Here is an 18,514-nt window from a genome sequence, read left to right as displayed (position 1 = left end):
CCAAGCACACAAGTGTCAGGTTTCTACATGCCCTCTCTGCCCATCCAAGCCAGCAAACAGGAATTGGAATGGTTCAAGGACGCCTTCCAAACAGACAAAGCCACTTGAGGGTCTAGAGCAGGGCCTGTGGCTTAGGAAGAGGACATGACCTAGGAAGAACCCCGAGGGCCCCTAAACCCCCTTTTCTTTGCATGGTGGCTGTGCTCTGCCTCCACGGTCGGGAGGCAGAAATGCTTCTGAGCGACAGCTGCTGGAAACCGCGGAAAGGGCAGAGCGCTCTTGTGCGTCCGCCGTGAGCCCACCCCTGCCAGCGGCGCCACTCTAACCACTCGTATCTCTAGTTATCCGCACGTCTACTTTCTCATTGGGCGTTTTCCAAACTCGGGCCGGAAGTGCCCGCGAAGGGGCGTTCCTTCCTGCGCCTCTCTCTCTCTCTTTCTCTCTCTCTCTGTGGTCCTCCCGGGAAGCTTCCTCCCCGCCGCTCTGAGGGCTTCTCTATGGCGGTGGCGGTGCTGCGCAGCCTGGGCGACGCCGTCCCGCAGGACCTGCCCGCTGCCGCGGGGCTGCTGGTGGCCCCTGCCGACGGGCAATGGGCCTCGGTGGCGGCGTCGGCCGCGGCGGGCGGCCCTCTGGTGCTGGCCGTCCGCCCGGCGGGGTGTGAGGCGCAGCCGGTGCTGCTGTGCGCGGCGCTGCTGGAGGGCGAGGCGGCCTCGGGGCCGGAGCTGTGGCTGGGCCGGGCCTTCCTGAGGCAGCTGGGCCTGGCGGCGGGGAGGCGCGTGCGGGTCTGGCCCGTGAGGAGGCCGCCGTTGCTAGGCTGGGTGTTGCTAGGGGCGGCGGGGGCGGGGCGGGCTCCGCGACCCGCCGCCGCCTCGGCCTCCAGCGTCCTGGTGCGGCGCGGGGAGACGCTGCCGGGCTCGGGGCTGCTGGTGCTGGAGGCCCGGCCGGCCCTGCAAGGGCTGCTGGGCGCCGGTACCCGCTTGGCCGTGACTGAACTGAGGGGCGGCGGCGGCGGGGAGAGCCGGGAGCGGAGCGGGGAGCCGCCGCCGCTGGTATCTGCGTGGGCGCACGGCGGGGAGCGGCTGGTGAAGGCGGAGCGGGGCCACGCAGCCCTGTGGGGAGGGGAGGCCGGCGAGACCCTGTGGGTGACCCGCGGCGGCCTGCGCAGCCTGGGCCTTTTCCACGGGGAGTGGGTGTCCGTGTCGAGGCCGGAAGGCGGCTCCCGCCACTTGGCCACCGTGCGAGCCCTCGACCCCCGGTGGTACTTCTCCCTCGCCGAGGACAGGCGACGCCGAGCCGCCGAGGAGGACGCCTTTCCGCACGAGAGGGCGCTGCTCCCCGCCACCTTGGCCTTCAACCTGTCCTGCGACCCTCTGGAAGGGGCGCTTCTTAAAATACAGGTGGGTGGCACCTGTGCGGAAGGAGGCGCCCACCTGGGAAATCAGGTGCTGAGCGTGGGAAGCTGCCTCGCACCATGTAGGGCAGCTTTCAAACTACCACGGTTCTGCCTCCTGGGACTGGGGAGAAGAGAAGAAGAAGAGTTTGGATTTGATATCCCGCTTTATCACTACCCTAAGGAGTCTCAAAGCGGCTAACATTCTCCTTTCCCTTCCTCCCCCACAACAAACCCTCTGTGAGGTGAGTGGGGCTGAGAGACTTCAGAGAAGTATCACTAGCTCAAGGTCACCTAGCACCTGGGTGCGACTCCCAGATGTTTCAGCAGGCAAAACTACTGGCTACAGACTTTACCAAATGTATGCCCACCTCACACACCTGGGAACTGAATGCAAGACCTCCTGTCTAGAGGGAGAATAATGCCCGTAAATCTGGCCAATGCCACCCCCACCCCACCCCCGCAAGGGTAAAGTTATCTCATCCCCTTTGGTGTGGCTCGTTTGGTATGTGGAAATTGGACTAGTAGCAGGATGGGGCTTGTCTGCAATAGAGTTGTGGTTATATAAGGGGAAAGTGTGGCTGCGTACCTTTGTGTCAAATGCCATAGAGCAAGAAGAGGTAGTTGCCACATCAGGATTACAGCAGTAGTGTAGGTCTATAGCACCTGCGAAGAGTCTTTAGTTATCTGTGGAGCCTAGCCTATACAGTGGTACCTCCAGGTTACAGACGCTGCAGGTTACAGTCTCCGCTAACCCAGAAATAGTACCTCGGGTTAAGAACTTTGCTTCAGGATGAGAACAGAAATTATGCTCCGGCGGCGCAGCGGCAGCGGGAGACCCCATTAGCTAAAGTGGTACCTCAGGTTAAAAACAGTTTCAGGTTAAGAACAGACCTCCAGAACGAATTAAGTTCTTAACCCAAGGTACCACTGTATTGTAAAGGATGTACTTAGCAGAAAGACTCCTTAAAGAATAGCATGCTAACGTATAAGCTAGTTAGGGCTCAGTAGGGTCCTAGCTTCAATACTGTGGTGAGTTGAGGGAAGCTGCAGGTCTTTGCTATAGCACTGTTGTTAACAGCCATGAGGATTAAAAGTGAAAGGCAAGATCATGAGTTTGTCATGACAGCATGCACAGATTGTTGTGAAGATGTCGTGGTGGACTTTGATTCTGCAGTTTGCATAACAAACCCTCATCTTTATCTCCTTTCCACTTTTATGAACATCATTGAGCTTTATCTTGCATTTAGAGATGGTGTTTCCCCTTCAGATACGTCATTCCTTTCTTACTTGATTTATACATTGAAAATTTCACCCTTAACTCCAGGCTGGAATGCTTCTGGAAAAACTACCACTCCCTAGTTGTATATTCAGAATTACCAACAGAGATTGGAGCTCCTGTTCCATACACAGATATGTACTGAATGAATGAAAACATCTGCCACTGAGTTAGTCAAGTGTCTAAGAAGCAGTCTTGCTGTGTGGCACCTTAAAAAATTAACCAATTTATTGTGGCACAAGTTTTCCTAGACTGGAGTAAATTAATCACATGTATTAAACATTATCAGGAAACTGGCAAGTATAGATACTCATATTTGTAAGGCAGAGGGTGAAAATGTAGGCAGTGAAGTTAGCGGGGAATGAAATGGAACAATTACAGACTCTTAACAATGATGTTAAAGCGGGGATAATGAAATTAAACGGTTTAAAACACCTTTGTGACTGGAAAATTGGGTTTTCTCTAACCTATTATGGGATGGGAAAAATTAGGCCTGGTACTCAAAGGTTACTGCAGTTAAAAAAGATTGTTCTGTCCTAATCTTCTAGTTGTTAATTTTGTGTAGTGGAATTAAAATGGAATAGGGTTGTTTGTCCTCCGTAGAGATATGGGGAAGCTGCTGGTGCGCAGGAGTTAAAAGGAAGTCGGTCCTTGCTATCTGTGCCGCCCTTTGCCAAGGAGCTACACATAGAGATTGTGTCCTCACCAGCCTACAGCATCACAGGAGTATATGACCAAATTCTCTACCAACACTTTCAAACTCCCAGGTTAGCGTTTCAGTAAAGACAATAACTTAACCTCTGCATCCCTCTTTATGAGATCAAGGGGTAATCTTGTTACTGTGCTTCTTATTTACTGCATGAGCACACAATTAGCAGGACATGGGCTTGTTGCCCATGTGTCACATTTGAGAAGCTTGCTTAGGCATTTTAAACATAAGTGGACAAGTAAAATATTGATTCTGGAAATATTTAGAATATCTGTCTTAAATCAGTAAAATATATTGGTTGTGCCAGCTGAGACAACTCTTAAAAACTTTCGCAGTAGCATTGTGATCTTAAGCCTGTCTTTGTGGGGTCTGTATGCCAAATGCATTTCACAGTCATTTCACAGAATCATAGAATTGTAGAGTTGGAAGGGTTCCTGAGGGTCATCTAGTCCAACCCCCTCAACTTCCCTCTCTTATTCAGTGGCCAGTGGTGCTAATCACAGCTGAGAGTTGTGGTCCAAGATCTGCACTGAAAGCAGGATAATGCAAAGTAACTCATAGAACACATTTCCAGTGAAAATTAAGCAAGCTCAGAATCTGATTTCTTTTAAACATGCTTTATAGACACACTCTTTAAAGGAATGGCCTTGGGAGAATGAAATGTGATGTTGGGCTAAATTATCAGCTATTTGTTCAATGTTAATTTTAGTTTTCTTTATTCAATGAATCTAATGAAATTTTATAGCTTTATTGTAATATTTTACTGATTTTTTTAATGTATTATTTTATCGTGAATTGGTTTGTAAGACAATTGTCCCAAAAAGCAGTATAGATGTCTTTATAAACAAAAATAATATAAGTAACAAATGCTATCTTAAGGTTACATCCCCCCAGTATGTTTCATCCCCCCTCACTTTTTCTGTATGCTTTGTAACAAATTGATTTAAATATGATTTTAACGGGCAAGTTATATATTACTGCGTTTGTGCAGAAAGGTTTCTCCTTCTGGTGATTCCTTTTTCACACCAAATGCTGGCAGTACAGTGAAGAGGCCTCTGTTTTTGAGGCGTACAAGTTCATTCAGCACTTTCTGTTCAGGACAAAAATTAAAATTGCTAGTTAGACCACATATCTGCTGCAGGACATTAAACACCTGAAATATTTCTGATGGCCTCCCTTGCTTCTTTTCAGACCATTGCATTGCCACACAGATTTTTCTCCCTCCCTTTAGTTTGATAACACATGTATCACCATGACTGTTTTGTTGCAGGCTAGTCCAGGAGGAAGATATTCTGTGTATTCCAACAGTCGGGCATCCTGAATTCTTAGAAGGAAATTCAGATAAATTCTCTAGGTATGTTTTCCATTTTGTTAAATCTAACTGATCTGTCATTTTGCAGTTATCAATCTGCTTACTAAAAAATCTGATTGAGGTAGTCTCTATTGGTTTGGGTTAAATGCCTAGGGAGAGCTGTCCTGGAAAATCAGAAGCTTGTTTACCCTGGATTGATGGTACCATTATTATAGTCTTGCAGATTGTGGCTTTATACCTAAGGAAGTCCTGTGATGTTAGGGGCTGTTTTTTAATTTCAGAAAATGGTAAATGCTGGTGTTTTTGGAGAAAAATAGCAATTGAGGAAAAAATCCATAGAACTACCTAAAGCTTGTGCTTTTGCAAAGTATATTTTTTCATATAAATACTCCAGTTATTTTCTGTTGATTCCTCCTTTAACCAATGCATTTGGTACTGGAATTTTAGCCTGTTTGCTCTTCAGACAGGGCGGGGTATAAATAAAAAATATTATTATTATTATTATTATTATTATTCATTCAGATGGCCAGACCTCTACTTCAAGGTAAAAAAGATAGTAACAGCAGACGACAAAGAGCAGAGCCTGGGGTACCTGGCTGACACCCAGAACACGTCTTTATTTCTGGTAAGGTATAAAAAGTGTTTTATGTAAATAGCATATTCTAGTGCTGACATCAGAGCTCTTGAGCATAATAAATATAAATATATAAATAATGGTTAGGTTAGGGCATTACAAATAAAATTCAGAGAGAGATGTAATGTTGAAGTGGAACTCATTTCTCCCAACTTTTGAACACCTCTTTATTTTCCTTAGCTGCAAAACAGAAAAAAAAATTCTCTTCTATTAAAATGTGGTAGGACTTCCAGGGACCTGATCAGACATTTAAATAGCCACCTTTGCTCTAAAGCAGTGATGGCCAGACTTGGCCCTCCAGCTGTTTGGGGACTACAACTCCCATCATCCCTAGTTAACAGGACCAGTGGTCAGGGATTATGGGAACTGTAGTCCCAAACAGCTGGAAGGCCAAGTTTGGCCATCACTGCTCTAAATGGTATTTGAGTGATTTGAGAAGATATTCATGTCAGGTAATTTTCAGTTCCCGTTTTTTGTAGGTTGGTTCAACAAACAGTGCTGTCCCATCTTTCCCGTCTCAACATGCCCATGGGTTTTGGAATAGTTTATCTCCTGCTGGACTCTGCAACATAGTGAAACAGCTATGTGATATTCTTGGGCCACACTTACACAGTAGGTAAGTCAGCTGACTCAACCTAATTCTACCACATAATACATTGCTGCAGATAGCTTTGGGGGCTGGGTCTGTGCTGCATGTAGCTGTTGCCATTTACTGATAGGTTTTGGGAATTCTGTATTATTACTTTGGTTATGGGGTGTTAGGATTTTTCTGGTTCTGGACCATGCCACATTTAAGTGTTGTTCATTCATGGTGCTCCTGTGACAGTGGAGCCTGAAATCAATTTCTCATTGAACCTTTGGGGCCTCACATTGTGAGTTTACAATAACAACAACATTTTATTTTTATACCCCACCCAGCTAGCTGGGTTTCCCCAGCCACTCTGGGCGGCTTACAGCATATATTAAAACATAATAAAGCATCAAACATTAAAAACTCCCCGATACAAGGCTGCCTTCAGATGTATTCTAAAAGTTGTATAGTTCTCCTTGACATCTGAAGGGAGGGTGTTCCACAGGGAGGGTGCCACTACTGAGAAGGCCCTCTGCCTGGTTCCCTGTTTGTTTATGTGGCTATGCTGCAGTCTCCCTCTTTTGCTTTCTTCTTTTGTAATACTAATTAATGAAGTTGCTGGTTTTTGTGTTCTAGGGGGACTCTACTAAATGGAGCTGGAAGCATTCTTCTTTCAGGACCCAGTGGTGTGGGGAAACTGACAGCTGTCAGAGCTGCCTGTAGCCGCCTCAATCTCCATTTGTTCAAGGTAGTTTGCCTGAGCGTTCCATTTGATTTTTTATGTCATTTAACATCTGGAAATTGGCCTTGAAAGAATGCAGTGCTACTTACAAATAGCAATGTTCTCTTTTTGCTTTTGTGACCCCAAATTGCCACTCGGGCACAGTGGATAAAAGTGGTTTCTCCATAGAGAACTTCTGGCATTGCATATTCCTTCTTCACCCTGCATCTATCCTCTTTCCCTCTTAGCTGAGGGTGAATTATATTTGTCTCTTGGCCCTTTCAACTTGGGCATCTTACCTGAATGCAGAGTGCTGCTCCTGGTGGGAGTGCTTACAAGGAATAATAGGGGTTTTATAATTTCCTTATAAAGGATATTTCTTTCTAAATTAATGCATCTCTGAAATAAGATGCAGTTTTGGACTTCTAGGTCTTCTTCCAAAACTCCCACCTTCAGAGGATCAGGATATGTTTATCCACCAATTGATGACACCGCCCTGTAGCTCTGTGCTGCTTCCACTGCTTTTTGTTCCCTATGAAGGCATTTTTTTTATCAAGTATTCCATTTATTTGAAATCTTGCTTTAGCATAGTGAAAACAACAGCACACTGTTTCTATAGCCCTATAAAATTGAAATTACCCCATCTGTAATATTGTTCTTCAACTGCTGGGTTGTATCAGTTGAGAGGCCACCAAATTGTATTTGTCTTTACTGTTCGTGAACGTTATATACCCATAATAAGAAAGCAACAATCTGAAAGTGGTAAGAGGGGAGGAAGCCTGATGCAGGTTTTCTTTCCCATATAGGATAGTCTGCACTTGCTAAAATTCTCCCACCCTCACAGCTGTTAAAGATGTCTACAGGAAAATGGTGGGCATGTATAGTTGTAAAAGAGGTTGTATGCTTGTAGGTTAAAAATGTGTCCAAGGAATAAACTCGTCTAGATCAGCAGAATCTGCAGCCATTTCCCCTGCATGTATTCTTCAAATATTTTTGCAATGCAGTCCTCAACATACCTTTGTCCCCTGGCTTCCTGTAGGTGGATTGTGTTAGTTTGTGTGGTGACACCAGTGGATCCACAGAAGCAAAACTGCATGCTGCGTTCTCACAGGCTGAGGTCTATAGCCCTTGTGTCCTGCTAATGAAAGATATAGAGCTGCTGGGAAGAGATCGTGATGGACTTGGGGAGGACTCCCGAGTAATTCTTGCATTACGGCACCTTCTCCTGGACAGAGAGGCAAGTACTAGGTATGGATCGTCACACTAGGATTTTCTGCTGTTTTGTTTCTGAAGGATGGCTATCACTGTGGTGTGCCTGTTTCTACAACCTAGAAGTTAATCGAGTAGTTCTTCTCTGGCTGTGTGATATTGAAATTTTGGATCACTGCTCTAAAAAACACATGGTGTATTATCAATATAGAGTGGGGCCTTCTTTAAAGTCTAACTGCGATTTTCACGTAAGCACTTAAGAAGAGCCCTGCTGGATCCAGCATTGTGTTCTCAACCCTGGCTGAAGTATTAATGGCTCATCTATGTGTTTTCTCACTAGTTATCCTGTCCTGGTAGTAGGAACAACGACCAGGCTTGGGAATGTCCCTACAGACTTGCAGACAGCTTTCCTTCATGACCTGAAAATCGAAGCACCGTCTGAGGAGCAGAGGAAGGCCATTCTAAGCATGCTGACAGAGGGCTTGCCTTTGGGGAAAGAAGTGAGCCTGACTAAGCTAGCCCGGCAAAGCGCGGTGAGTTGCATCCCAAACGGCAGGACAGCCTAGTTGATGTTACAAGGGGAGCTTAGTTGCCACAGGGTGTGATTCCTTCTTGTGCTGAAGGATCACCTTGCAGTAGGAAAGAACAACTAGGCCATTGATCCCTTTTAGCCCAGTGTTGTCTGGCAGCAGCTCTCCATGGTTCCAGACCAGGGCCTCTCCCTGCCCTAGCTAGAGATATTGGGGATTGAACCTTCTTATGCAAAGTCAATGCTCTGCCACTGAGCTGCAGCCCTTCCCAGGAATTTCTTCTTTTTTATGAGAGCAGCATGACCCAAATAGGAATGCAGAGTGCTGGATCTCACTACTTTAGGCCCCAAGTCAGAATCCCTGGAAAAGACTTCTCAAAAAGAATTATCTACAGTATGTAAGCTGGAAATGTGGTCAAGCTCATGTAGCTATTGGAATTGAGTTGTGGCCTATGGATAGCCAGTATTACACAAATATAAGTATCTTGGTTTCCTTCGCTAGGGCTTGGAGGCCCTTGCAAACCAATAGAAACCAGCCTGCAGTAGCATTCTCCATTACTTCAGTGGTGTGCTCACATAGCTTGAGGGAATGGGTACAGGAGGATTTCCCCAGATTTTTCTGTACAGAGAATTAAACCTCTTCATCCTTATCCTTAAGGGGGTCTTATTTCAGAATGCTTTCTCTGCTTGCCTTGGGAATTGCTCCACTTCTAGCATCTTGTTCCACGTTTGCAGGGCTTCGTTCTGGGAGACTTCTGCACCTTGCTTTCCCACAGCAGTCGTGCAGCCTGTGCAAGGATCCAGAATTCAAGGTACTGGAGGAGACTTTTTGGTGATTTGTAAGCTTTCAGGTGATCGCTGCAAATGTTTTATACACTTTGGAAGATGAGATTTAGGTTTCCTAACTGTGGATGGGATAAGGCAGGCATGCTGGTTTGTGATCTTCAAGACCTGAGGTGCCAGGAGTCAGGAGGGAATAGCACATGGAGCAAGTACAAAGAGTCTACCCGCACCAGTTGGCGTGTTTCCATGGGGTGGTGACTTAGTAAAATGACTGAAAAGAATTGTATTTGGAAGCTTACTGTGGCAACATTTGATAGAGCCCCTGTGACTAAGACTTTTTGGTGAAAGTATGCTGCGATAGAGAATCCCCACAGGAACCTTCTATTTTTTCTGTTTTTGCACTGTTTCTCTTCCCTGCTTCCAACCATAGTTCCTTCGCCTACTGCTGCTTTGGAGCAATTTCTCAGCTTAAATAGGGCAGCTTAATTCCTTTTCACTATACTATCCCTGATGGTATCGTAGCCAGTCAGATTGGGCTGCAGGCAATGTCAGTGAAGGGGAAATGAACCTACTTTGCTCTCGCTCTTAAGGCCTGATTGAGCCTTAGTCATCAAGGCTCATCTGAGAGCAATATAGTGCAGAGCGATAACATCCTGCTCAGATGCGCATTTGACTTTGTGCCTGACTTCTCAGTGATTATTTCATTTCTGCAGTACAGCAGAGCCTGATTGTCAAGGTTCTCAAACACCTTTGTGGTGCAGCTGGTTGGTGTGCCCTGCAAATGATCAAAATTGAGGGCACCTGTGTTGGCACATCAGCACCCAGCTCAGCCCTGTAATTTGGAGACTTGTGGTCCAATTAACTTTTTATTATTATCAAGATTGCAGAAAACAGTTTGCTGTTTCTGTTTCTGTTTCCACTTTGCCAGCTTCCTGGGGGGACTGAGTGAGGAGGAAGAACATGATTTTTGTGCTGCAGGCTTCCCTCTTCTAGCAGAAGATTTTGGTGTTGCACTGGATAAGCTGCATGATGCTCATTCGCAAGCAATAGGAGCTCCAAAGGTATGACTAATGAGAAGCTTGATTTTTAAAAACCCACAAACCACCCTCTGAGTTCTCATGCAACTCTCTGGTACAATTAAGTGGAGAATGTCATCATCGCGTCTTGCTCCAATGATTAAACCATACTAACTAGATAGCTCAGTGCTTACGTGATCTTTCACAAATTTTATTCATAAGATTTCAGTCATAATCACAATCGAGGGTGTACATTACTTTGAAATCAATAGAATATCCAGTCATAAATGTTAAAAACATTATAAAGAAGTAGGAAGGGAGCAATGCTTATCAAAGCTTAGACAAAATAATTTAGTAGTAATATGTAAATTTTCCAGTTTAAAAACCCCCAAACTTCTCTCCTTTCACTAACAATTGCAGGGCCAAATAGAACTGCCCCCCCAGTAGGAAATTCCAGAGAGATGGGAAGGAAAAACAAAATAAAATATTTATTACCACTATTAGTAGTACTATTAACTGGGAAAAGCTGTGTAATCATGCAGCTCTTACTATATTAAAATACAGGAATCTTCTGCTTCCTTTTCAGCCAGGGGTTGTGGAACACATTAATTGGTACTCAACCTAGAACCACTTTAAGGCTCAAGGAAATCCACATAATCCCGTTTTACATTCTGATATTGTTGGAGCTAATGAATGGGCAACATAAATGAGTCTTGCAAGCCCTCATAACTGAGAAAATCTAATTCTACAACACTGGAAAGGCAGCTCTCTGCCAACAATTGCACTGTGGACTTGGGACCTTACTGTGTTTTTGATCTTTGAACATGCAACAGTTTGAACATAGACAACAGTTTCCGGATATAGACAAGGACATTTGGTCCATGTACAGTGAAATCTATTTTTCTGTGATTGAGTCCGTTGTAAAGTAGTGAATAACGAGATTTTTGTGTCTGGAGCAACTTTATGAGCCAGAAAGTGTTTGACAAATTCCAATCAGAACTGTAAGCCCCCCTCTTCCTCTTCATCCTTTACCTATGATTTGGTGTTATATAAATGAATTAATAATGCATTGTCAATACATGAAATAAGCAGCAGGGCTTCACCTTTTGATATTAAGGTGTAAGTGAGTATGTAAGGGAGAAGAGCTACTAAAGGTAGCTAAAGTGCAGTTAAGGGTGCAACATGGATGATTCCAGATGAGACCATTCTTCACTTGCCCCTTGGAGCAGGAGGAGGATGCTGTGAGGGCGGTGGCAGTCGCTGGATGGCGCAGAGGGGAGTGTTGTGGTCTCAAGGGGTTTATGGGACTGTGTCTTGAGAGCACAGTAAGAAGAAAAAAGTGCAAGTCTTGGTTTACGAAATAGGGTTGTAGACTTGGCAAGAGTTGCAAGGTTGTCCTGTCACCGCAGATACCTTCTGTCTTCTGGCAAGATGTTGGTGGGCTCCAGGAAGTGAAGAAGGAGATATTGGACACCATTCAGCTTCCTCTGGAACACCCAGAGCTACTATCTTTAGGTCTTCGCCGCTCTGGCCTTCTGCTCTATGGCCCTCCCGGAACAGGGAAAACGTTGCTAGCAAAAGCTGTAGCAACTGAATGCACCATGACTTTCCTCAGGTGGGCATTGTGGCAGAAAGGGATAAGGGGAGCCTTGGGGCGCAGAGCTCAGAATAACCAGCCCTGTCTTTTCTCTTTCTCAGTGTGAAGGGCCCAGAGCTCATCAACATGTACGTTGGGCAGAGTGAAGAGAATGTGCGTGAAGGTTAGTGTAGAGCTCCAATATGGAGCAGAGGAATGCATTATGCATGCTGCTGGCTTTAGCGTGACTCTGCAAGATGCACTTTGATTTCTGAAGAAGTGTGCATGCACACTTAGCAGTTGGTCTCTAAGGTGCTCCTGGACAATTTTTTTATATATTTCTACTGCTTCAGACCAACACGGCTACCTACCTGAATCTATTAATTTCTTTCTCTCTCTCTTTCATATCAGTGTTTGCCAAAGCCAGGGCAGCTGCTCCCTGCATTATCTTTTTTGATGAACTTGATTCCTTGGCACCCAATCGTGGGCGGAGTGGAGACTCTGGTGGTGTAATGGATCGGTGAGTGCCACTTGTCAGCTGCTGTTAAGGAATGCTGAAGCGTAAGCATCCTGCTGTAGCAAACTCTGTGCAAACTCCTGATTTTTTTTCTTTATCCATGCTTGGTATAATGATCCAGGCAGGCCGGAAGTATCTGGATGTGTTCCATAAAACCTGGACTCCCACTGTCAAATGTATAAACACTAAAAAGGCTGGGTTGCCCCACTCCCTGATGGCGCACAGGTTATCTTTGGTCCCTGAACCTTAGCTTTGATGATCCTATTTTTTTCTGCACCGGGGCTTAGTTCTAGAAGATAGAAAGAGTGAAAATAAATTTTATCGAAAATCTTAATATCCCACCTTTCAATGTGGGATATTCAAGGCAGCTGCTAATGTTAATGCAGCAATCTTTTTGTATTTTGATGTAATAGAACAAAAAGCAGATCCTGCAACCAAGGTTAACTTTAACAAAATATCTCTCTCTCTCTCTCTCTCTCTCTATATATATATATATATAAAGCACTAGCAAAATATGACTGCATCTCTGGATCCCAGCTAAAAACTGCCTTCACAGGCATACCAACTGCCCTGGGTATTTGATGCCTAATACCTGCCTAGGCGTTTCCTTGCGCTGCTCTGGTTCGCCAGAAGCGGCTTAGTCATGCTGGCCACATGACCCAGAAGCTGTTTGCAGGCTCCCTTGGCCAATAAAGCGAGATGAGCGCCGCAACCCCAGAGTCGGCCACGGCTGGACCTAATGGTCAGGGGTCCGTTTACCTTTACCTTACCTGCCTAGGCATTTGGTGTTTCAAAGCTTGCACTAGCTGCCCTTATGCCATTGGGCCAAGTTTTTATATTGATATGGAAGGCCCTCAGCAACTGGTGTCCAGGATACCATGAGCACCACCTGCTTCCTTCTATCCCTGCCCAGTCTGTCCCCATGACTTAGATGCGTGGCTCATACCTGCCAGGTGCTCAGTATTGTGGGCCCATTTCTTGTCAAAACTCACTCCTGGCTGAGATCAGATCGGTTTCCTCCCAGTTGAACTTCTGGCAATTGGTGTAGACCTTTTTTATATCTGCTTGCATTTAGGTTTTCTTATTTTTAATGGTTAATTTAAACTGATCTAACCTTTTTATATCTTTTGCAACCTTACTGTACACCACTTATACGGTGTTAAGCAGTATATAACACAAAATCTCCAGTTTGGTTTGTTCTGTCACCTGAAGCAGAATATAATTCGGTCATTGAACAAGAAGAATACGGCAATGGTCAGATGAGAAATTTCTAAAGCAGGGTGAATCTTTAAGATTCTTAGAATCAATGTCTGCCTCTTGTGAGAAGCAGGACCTTACAGTTCTAGAGAGATATAGGAAGATACTGGATTTTGCCAATCTTCCAAGACGTGATGCTCTTGCTGTGAAAAGAAAAGTTCTATTTTTGATTCTTAGTTCACTCTGCAAAGTTAGTGACTTGCTTGTACATCCCCTTTGCCCTACCTTGTCTGTTAAGAACTGTTTCGTTCAAGGCAAGTAGCTTTTCTCTCAGTGGTATATAGCAACTAGTACAGTAATACTTTTGAGCTTAGCTTGGTCATACCTATTTGAACCAGTGCTTTGTGTATGTACTGTTTGGAGTAATGAGTTGACTTGCTCAATGGCTGCACTAGGATTTGTGGCATTTAAAAATGTTTTATTTTTCCCCTTGGTAGAGTGGTCTCTCAGCTACTAGCAGAACTTGATGGACTTCATTCTTCTCGAGATGTCTTCGTTATTGGAGCTACAAACAGACCTGATCTTCTAGATTCAGCATTGCTCCGGCCAGGCAGGTATGATTCTCACTATTATTGGTTTTACACACACACACACACACACACACACACACACAGTGCATGCATATACGTGGCACTTTACAAAGAACAGGTATAACAGATCCCTGGCTCTTAAAATCTAAAATATAGACAGGGAAACAAAAGATGTGATTACTTCATTCGTATGAACCGTGACTTAGTTACAGTAGAGACAAAGACAAAGTTAGATTAGTGTAGTATCCTAACTCTCCACTCCCTCACTTGTTCCATGTATTTTAAAGCATGTTAAGTTGTAAAGCACTAAGAGAGGTTGCCAGCCCCTTCTGTTCTGTTTGTGTTGCATTTTTGACAGACAAATCCTCTGTCCAAAATGAGGTCTTGAAGTGCTTTTCCACGCAAAATAACAGACAATTTGTTGCTTCTTCCTTGCCTATTTGGTGCTGGGTGCATTCATTTGCTCTAATTTAGCGCAATAGCTTTCAAAGATTTTTTCCCCGTAGACCACTTGAAAATTGCTGGAGGTCTTGGCAGACAACTTAATAAAATTTGCTCAAGTTTTAAAGTACCAACATCATTCTAAAAACAGGTGGAAATCATGGGACACGGCAGTCTACCAAAAAGGGCCCCTTTAACTTCTATGGAAAATGAGTTAAGATTCCCCCGTGGGCCCTAGGCAAGAGCCCTAGTCAAAATAGCCCCCATCTTCATTGTAGAAGGTATCAGTTATGCACAGAGCCAGGTCCAGGCTTTCTTGAAGGTTGCACTTTTTTCGTCTCGTTTCTTTGCACACTGTGAGTGGAGCTACTTGGAGAATGTTTGCTATACTGAATTAAAAGCTCCACAGCCTAACAATAGAGGTCTGTTCTCAGATCTTCTTGGGGTTGTCTGTGTTTTCTGAATAGCATGTATGTATGTTGGACAACTGCACTTTGTCTCTTTATTGTCTGTTTCCCTGGCAGATTTGATAAATTGGTCTATGTGGGTATAAATGAAGACCGAGACTCTCAGCTGCAAGTACTAAATGCTATCACCAGAAAGTGAGTGCCTACCATAAAATAAAAGTAGTGACAAAGGGAAAGCCCTGTGATTCCCAATATTTCATGGCCTTAGTATTCTGTGTATATAGCTGTTCACTCCGCAGGGGAAGAGAGGTCTGTGCAAAGTGATACCGTATTTTTCACCCTATAGGACACACTTTTTCCTCTCCAAAAATGAAGGGGAAATGTGTGTGCGTCCTATGGGGCGAATGCAGGCTTTCGCTGAAGCCTGGAGAGCGAGAGGGGTCGGTGTGCACCGACCCCTGTCGCTCTCCAGGCTTCAGGAAGCTAACCGCAAGCCTAGGGAGCCCAGCGGGAACTCCCGCTGGGCTCCCCAGGCTTGTGGACAGCAGCCTGCAGCCTGAAACCTGGGGAGCGCAGCAGAGCGCACCCCAGGCTTCGGGCAGCTCTCCGCAAGCCTGGGGAGTCCAGCGGGAGTTCCCGCCGGGCTCCCGAGGCTTGCGGACAGCATCCTGTTCTGGGGTCGGGGGAAGCTCGGGCTTCCCCCGCCCCAGCCCCGCGCCTGGGGGGGGGCGGAAATATTTTTTTTCTTTATCCCCCCCCCAAAAAAACTAGGTGCGCCCTATGGGCCGGTGCGCCCTATAGGGTGAAAAATATGGTACCTCCACTCCTACAAGCAGCTAAGTACAACTGCAACTTGCTGGTTTGCATTCAGAAGATCTTTCACATCATGGGCTGCAAGATTATGAATAAGTGTTGTCCTTGTGCAGTCCCTCCTGCTCTTGAGCATGAGGCTTATTTGATTGCTTCCCATTTTAAGCAAACCAATTTACTGTAACAAATGCATGAAGGATAAGGCTATGTTCTACCTGTACTGTTGGAAGCATCATGCCTCTGCATTCCAGTTGCTGGAAATTAAAAGCTGGGAATTAAAAGGTGCTGTGTTTAGGTCCTGCTCTGCAGGCTTTCCATAGGCATCTAGGTGGCCATTGTGAGAATGGGATGGGCCTTTGGCTTGATCTGGCAGGGTTGTCTTATACTCTTTATGGAGTGGTGAAAGCAGAACTGCAGTATAGTTTAAAACCGGGTAACAGCCTCTGCTGATTTGGGCTTGATAGCTCAGCCCACTGCATCAGCATCCCCTTTTGCTGCTTTTGTTAAAAGAAAAGTAGAGCAGATCACCTTGCGCTATGAAGTTTCTGATCTTAGAAAGCTGTGAATATTAAATTGGCTGCAAATCTTCCCAAGAGAAGTGTGTGCTCTGAATGATAGGTGGACACATTATTGTGAGACCGTTAATTCTCATTTGGTGTTTGCCACATGAGGCCTGGATAGCTCAGTTGGCTAGAGCATGGTGCTGATAATGCCAGGGTTGCAGGTTTGATCCCCGTTTGGGACAGCTGCATGTTCCTGAATTGCAGGGCGTCAGACTAGATCAGGATTTCCCAAACTTGGATCTCTAGTTGGTTTTGGACTACAGTTCCCATTATCCCTGACCACTGGTCCTGCTAGCTAGTGATGATGGGAGTTGCAGTCCAAAAACAGCTAGAGATCCGAGTTTGGGAAACCCTGAACTAGATGATCCTCAGAGTCCCTTCCAACTTTACAATTCCATGATTCTACGATCACACTCATTTGAACCTGGGATTTTGGGTTATCCCTTTCTGTCCACAGCTCTCAGACGGGCTGCAGTCTAACAACAATCTTTCTTTGATACTAAGCCTTGGATATATTCTTCCTTGGTAGGTTTAAGCTGGATCCTTCCGTCAGTCTCCTTGGTATCCTTGACAAGTGTCCCGTACAGCTAACGGGAGCAGACATATACGCACTGTGCTCAGATGCCATGATGTCTGCTATCAAAAGAAAAGTGGCGTGGATAGAGGAAGGTAAGGAACTGGCATAGCTCAGCTAGATTCAAATCTACTAAGAAAAATGCACAGCAGGCAGTTTAGACAGGATGATGGACAGGTTCTGGAAAGAGAAAAATGTTCTTCATGGGCCATTTGTTTCTTTGAATCTAATTCAGTGAACAAGATAACTGAACTCTTTACTGTGTCCATCCATCTCCAGTGTTGGGGTAGAAAGGCAGAATACAAATATTTTAAATAAACGTTTGATGAAGTGTTTGACAAAACTATTACTGCTTTACGTCCTTCTGTTTGGACTTGCATATCAATAAGCAAAGATCAGTTCTAAATAGTGGAGTAGAAAGTCAGATTGGTCTCAAGCCTCTGGGACACTTGGCAGACAAAGGTGTGTGTAACTGAGAGGAATTAGCAGGCATTAACGGGAAGGGTAAAATATCCCTTTGTTCTTGGGCTCCTTTTATGGGAATGATCTATAGAAAAGCTCCTCCTTTTTACAGGCTGTGGTGTAATTTCAGACCTGAGGGTGGAATATATTATTTTCCCTGTGATGCGTCTCTCAGAATTTTCTGTATTGCTGCTACCTGTACCACCCTTGGGTCTGTTCTTGAGGCATTCTTTGGAAAATAGGTTGAGTTACTTGTGGGGGGTCTAATTGTGCTATCTGGATTGGACTGGACTGACTTTGCATGAGGTGGGAACCTGCTAAACGCATATCTATGAGAGACTGGCATAAGTGGGTGGGTCTTGATTCAGCTGGTAGGATTCTGTCGTTTGGTAAAACGTTGTGGAAATGGGATGTTGTCTAGTGCAAAGAATCAGTGCACTGTGAATACTCTTAGGGAAAGTTTTGCACTTTGGAGCACTATTCATAGTTGTCTGAGTTTCTCTCTGCACTTGAAAGACTTGTAGAAGTTTTTGCATCTTTCCACTGCTCCCCACCCCATTTTGCATACCCAGGAACAGTTTGTGGGTGTGCAGCATCTGACATGAATGAATGAATAACTTTTTTGGCAACCATTTCGCTCTTTTTCTCCAGGGCTAGACACAGAGACCTCAGACCTAACTCTAACCATGGAGGACTTTGCACAAGCTGCAACAAGGCTGCAGCCGTCTGTTTCCGAACCAGAACTGCTTAGATACAAACTAATCCAGCAGAGATTTGCTGCTTGATTAGGATCCAGCAGGACCAGAAAGAAAGGGATACATATGGTTGGAACTGTATAATTCCATGGAATATGGAAGAAATTTTTGATGTGTTGTCGGTTCTGCTGGAGAAGTGAAAACAGTGGATTCCAATGGCCAGGTGAGTGAGAAAAACTGAAAATGGGATCTAGGCATGGAACTGAGACTGTTGGCTGCTGAGCTCGGTAAGAACTCTCTCAAGCTAATCCTCAGGAGTTCTCAGCGCCCTTGCTTATATATGAGAAGTTCAGGTTTCTTGAACACCCAGTGGAAAACCTTTGGATGCTAATATTTGGGTGGTGGTGGTGCAGTGGCTGTGTCTAAGAATGGATAAATAAAAATCCTGTTTCTTTGCCAGAATGACGTAAATGCTCTTTAGTGCCTTTTATGAACTATCAAAGCAGAGCAGAGCTCGCCTTCCTTCCTG

The 18,514-nt window shown here is 45.1% G+C and overlaps 1 protein-coding gene across 1 annotated transcript; it reads left to right on the top strand.

Moving 5' to 3' along the window:
* The first annotated feature begins 482 nt into the window (after window positions 1–482).
* PEX6 (peroxisomal biogenesis factor 6) lies at window positions 483–18,447 on the top strand. The gene is made up of 17 exons (XM_081903823.1): window positions 483–1,397; window positions 3,273–3,436; window positions 4,649–4,732; window positions 5,213–5,315; window positions 5,804–5,940; window positions 6,532–6,643; window positions 7,656–7,864; window positions 8,166–8,358; window positions 9,090–9,166; window positions 10,066–10,198; window positions 11,563–11,768; window positions 11,852–11,913; window positions 12,141–12,249; window positions 13,941–14,057; window positions 14,999–15,076; window positions 16,784–16,923; window positions 17,942–18,447. The coding sequence occupies exons 1-17, from the start codon at window positions 498–500 to the stop codon at window positions 18,073–18,075; spliced, it is 2,958 nt and encodes a 985-aa protein (XP_081759949.1). The 5' UTR covers window positions 483–497; the 3' UTR covers window positions 18,076–18,447.
* Window positions 18,448–18,514: the final 67 nt, after the last annotated feature.

The sequence above is a fragment of the Podarcis melisellensis genome, assembly GCF_964234715.1.
Source record: "Podarcis melisellensis genome assembly, chromosome: 3".
In the NCBI taxonomy this organism is placed as follows: Eukaryota; Metazoa; Chordata; class Lepidosauria; order Squamata; family Lacertidae; genus Podarcis; species Podarcis melisellensis.
The sequence above is the reverse complement of the archived record's forward strand: the minus strand, read 5'-3'. Positions and strand labels throughout refer to the sequence as shown.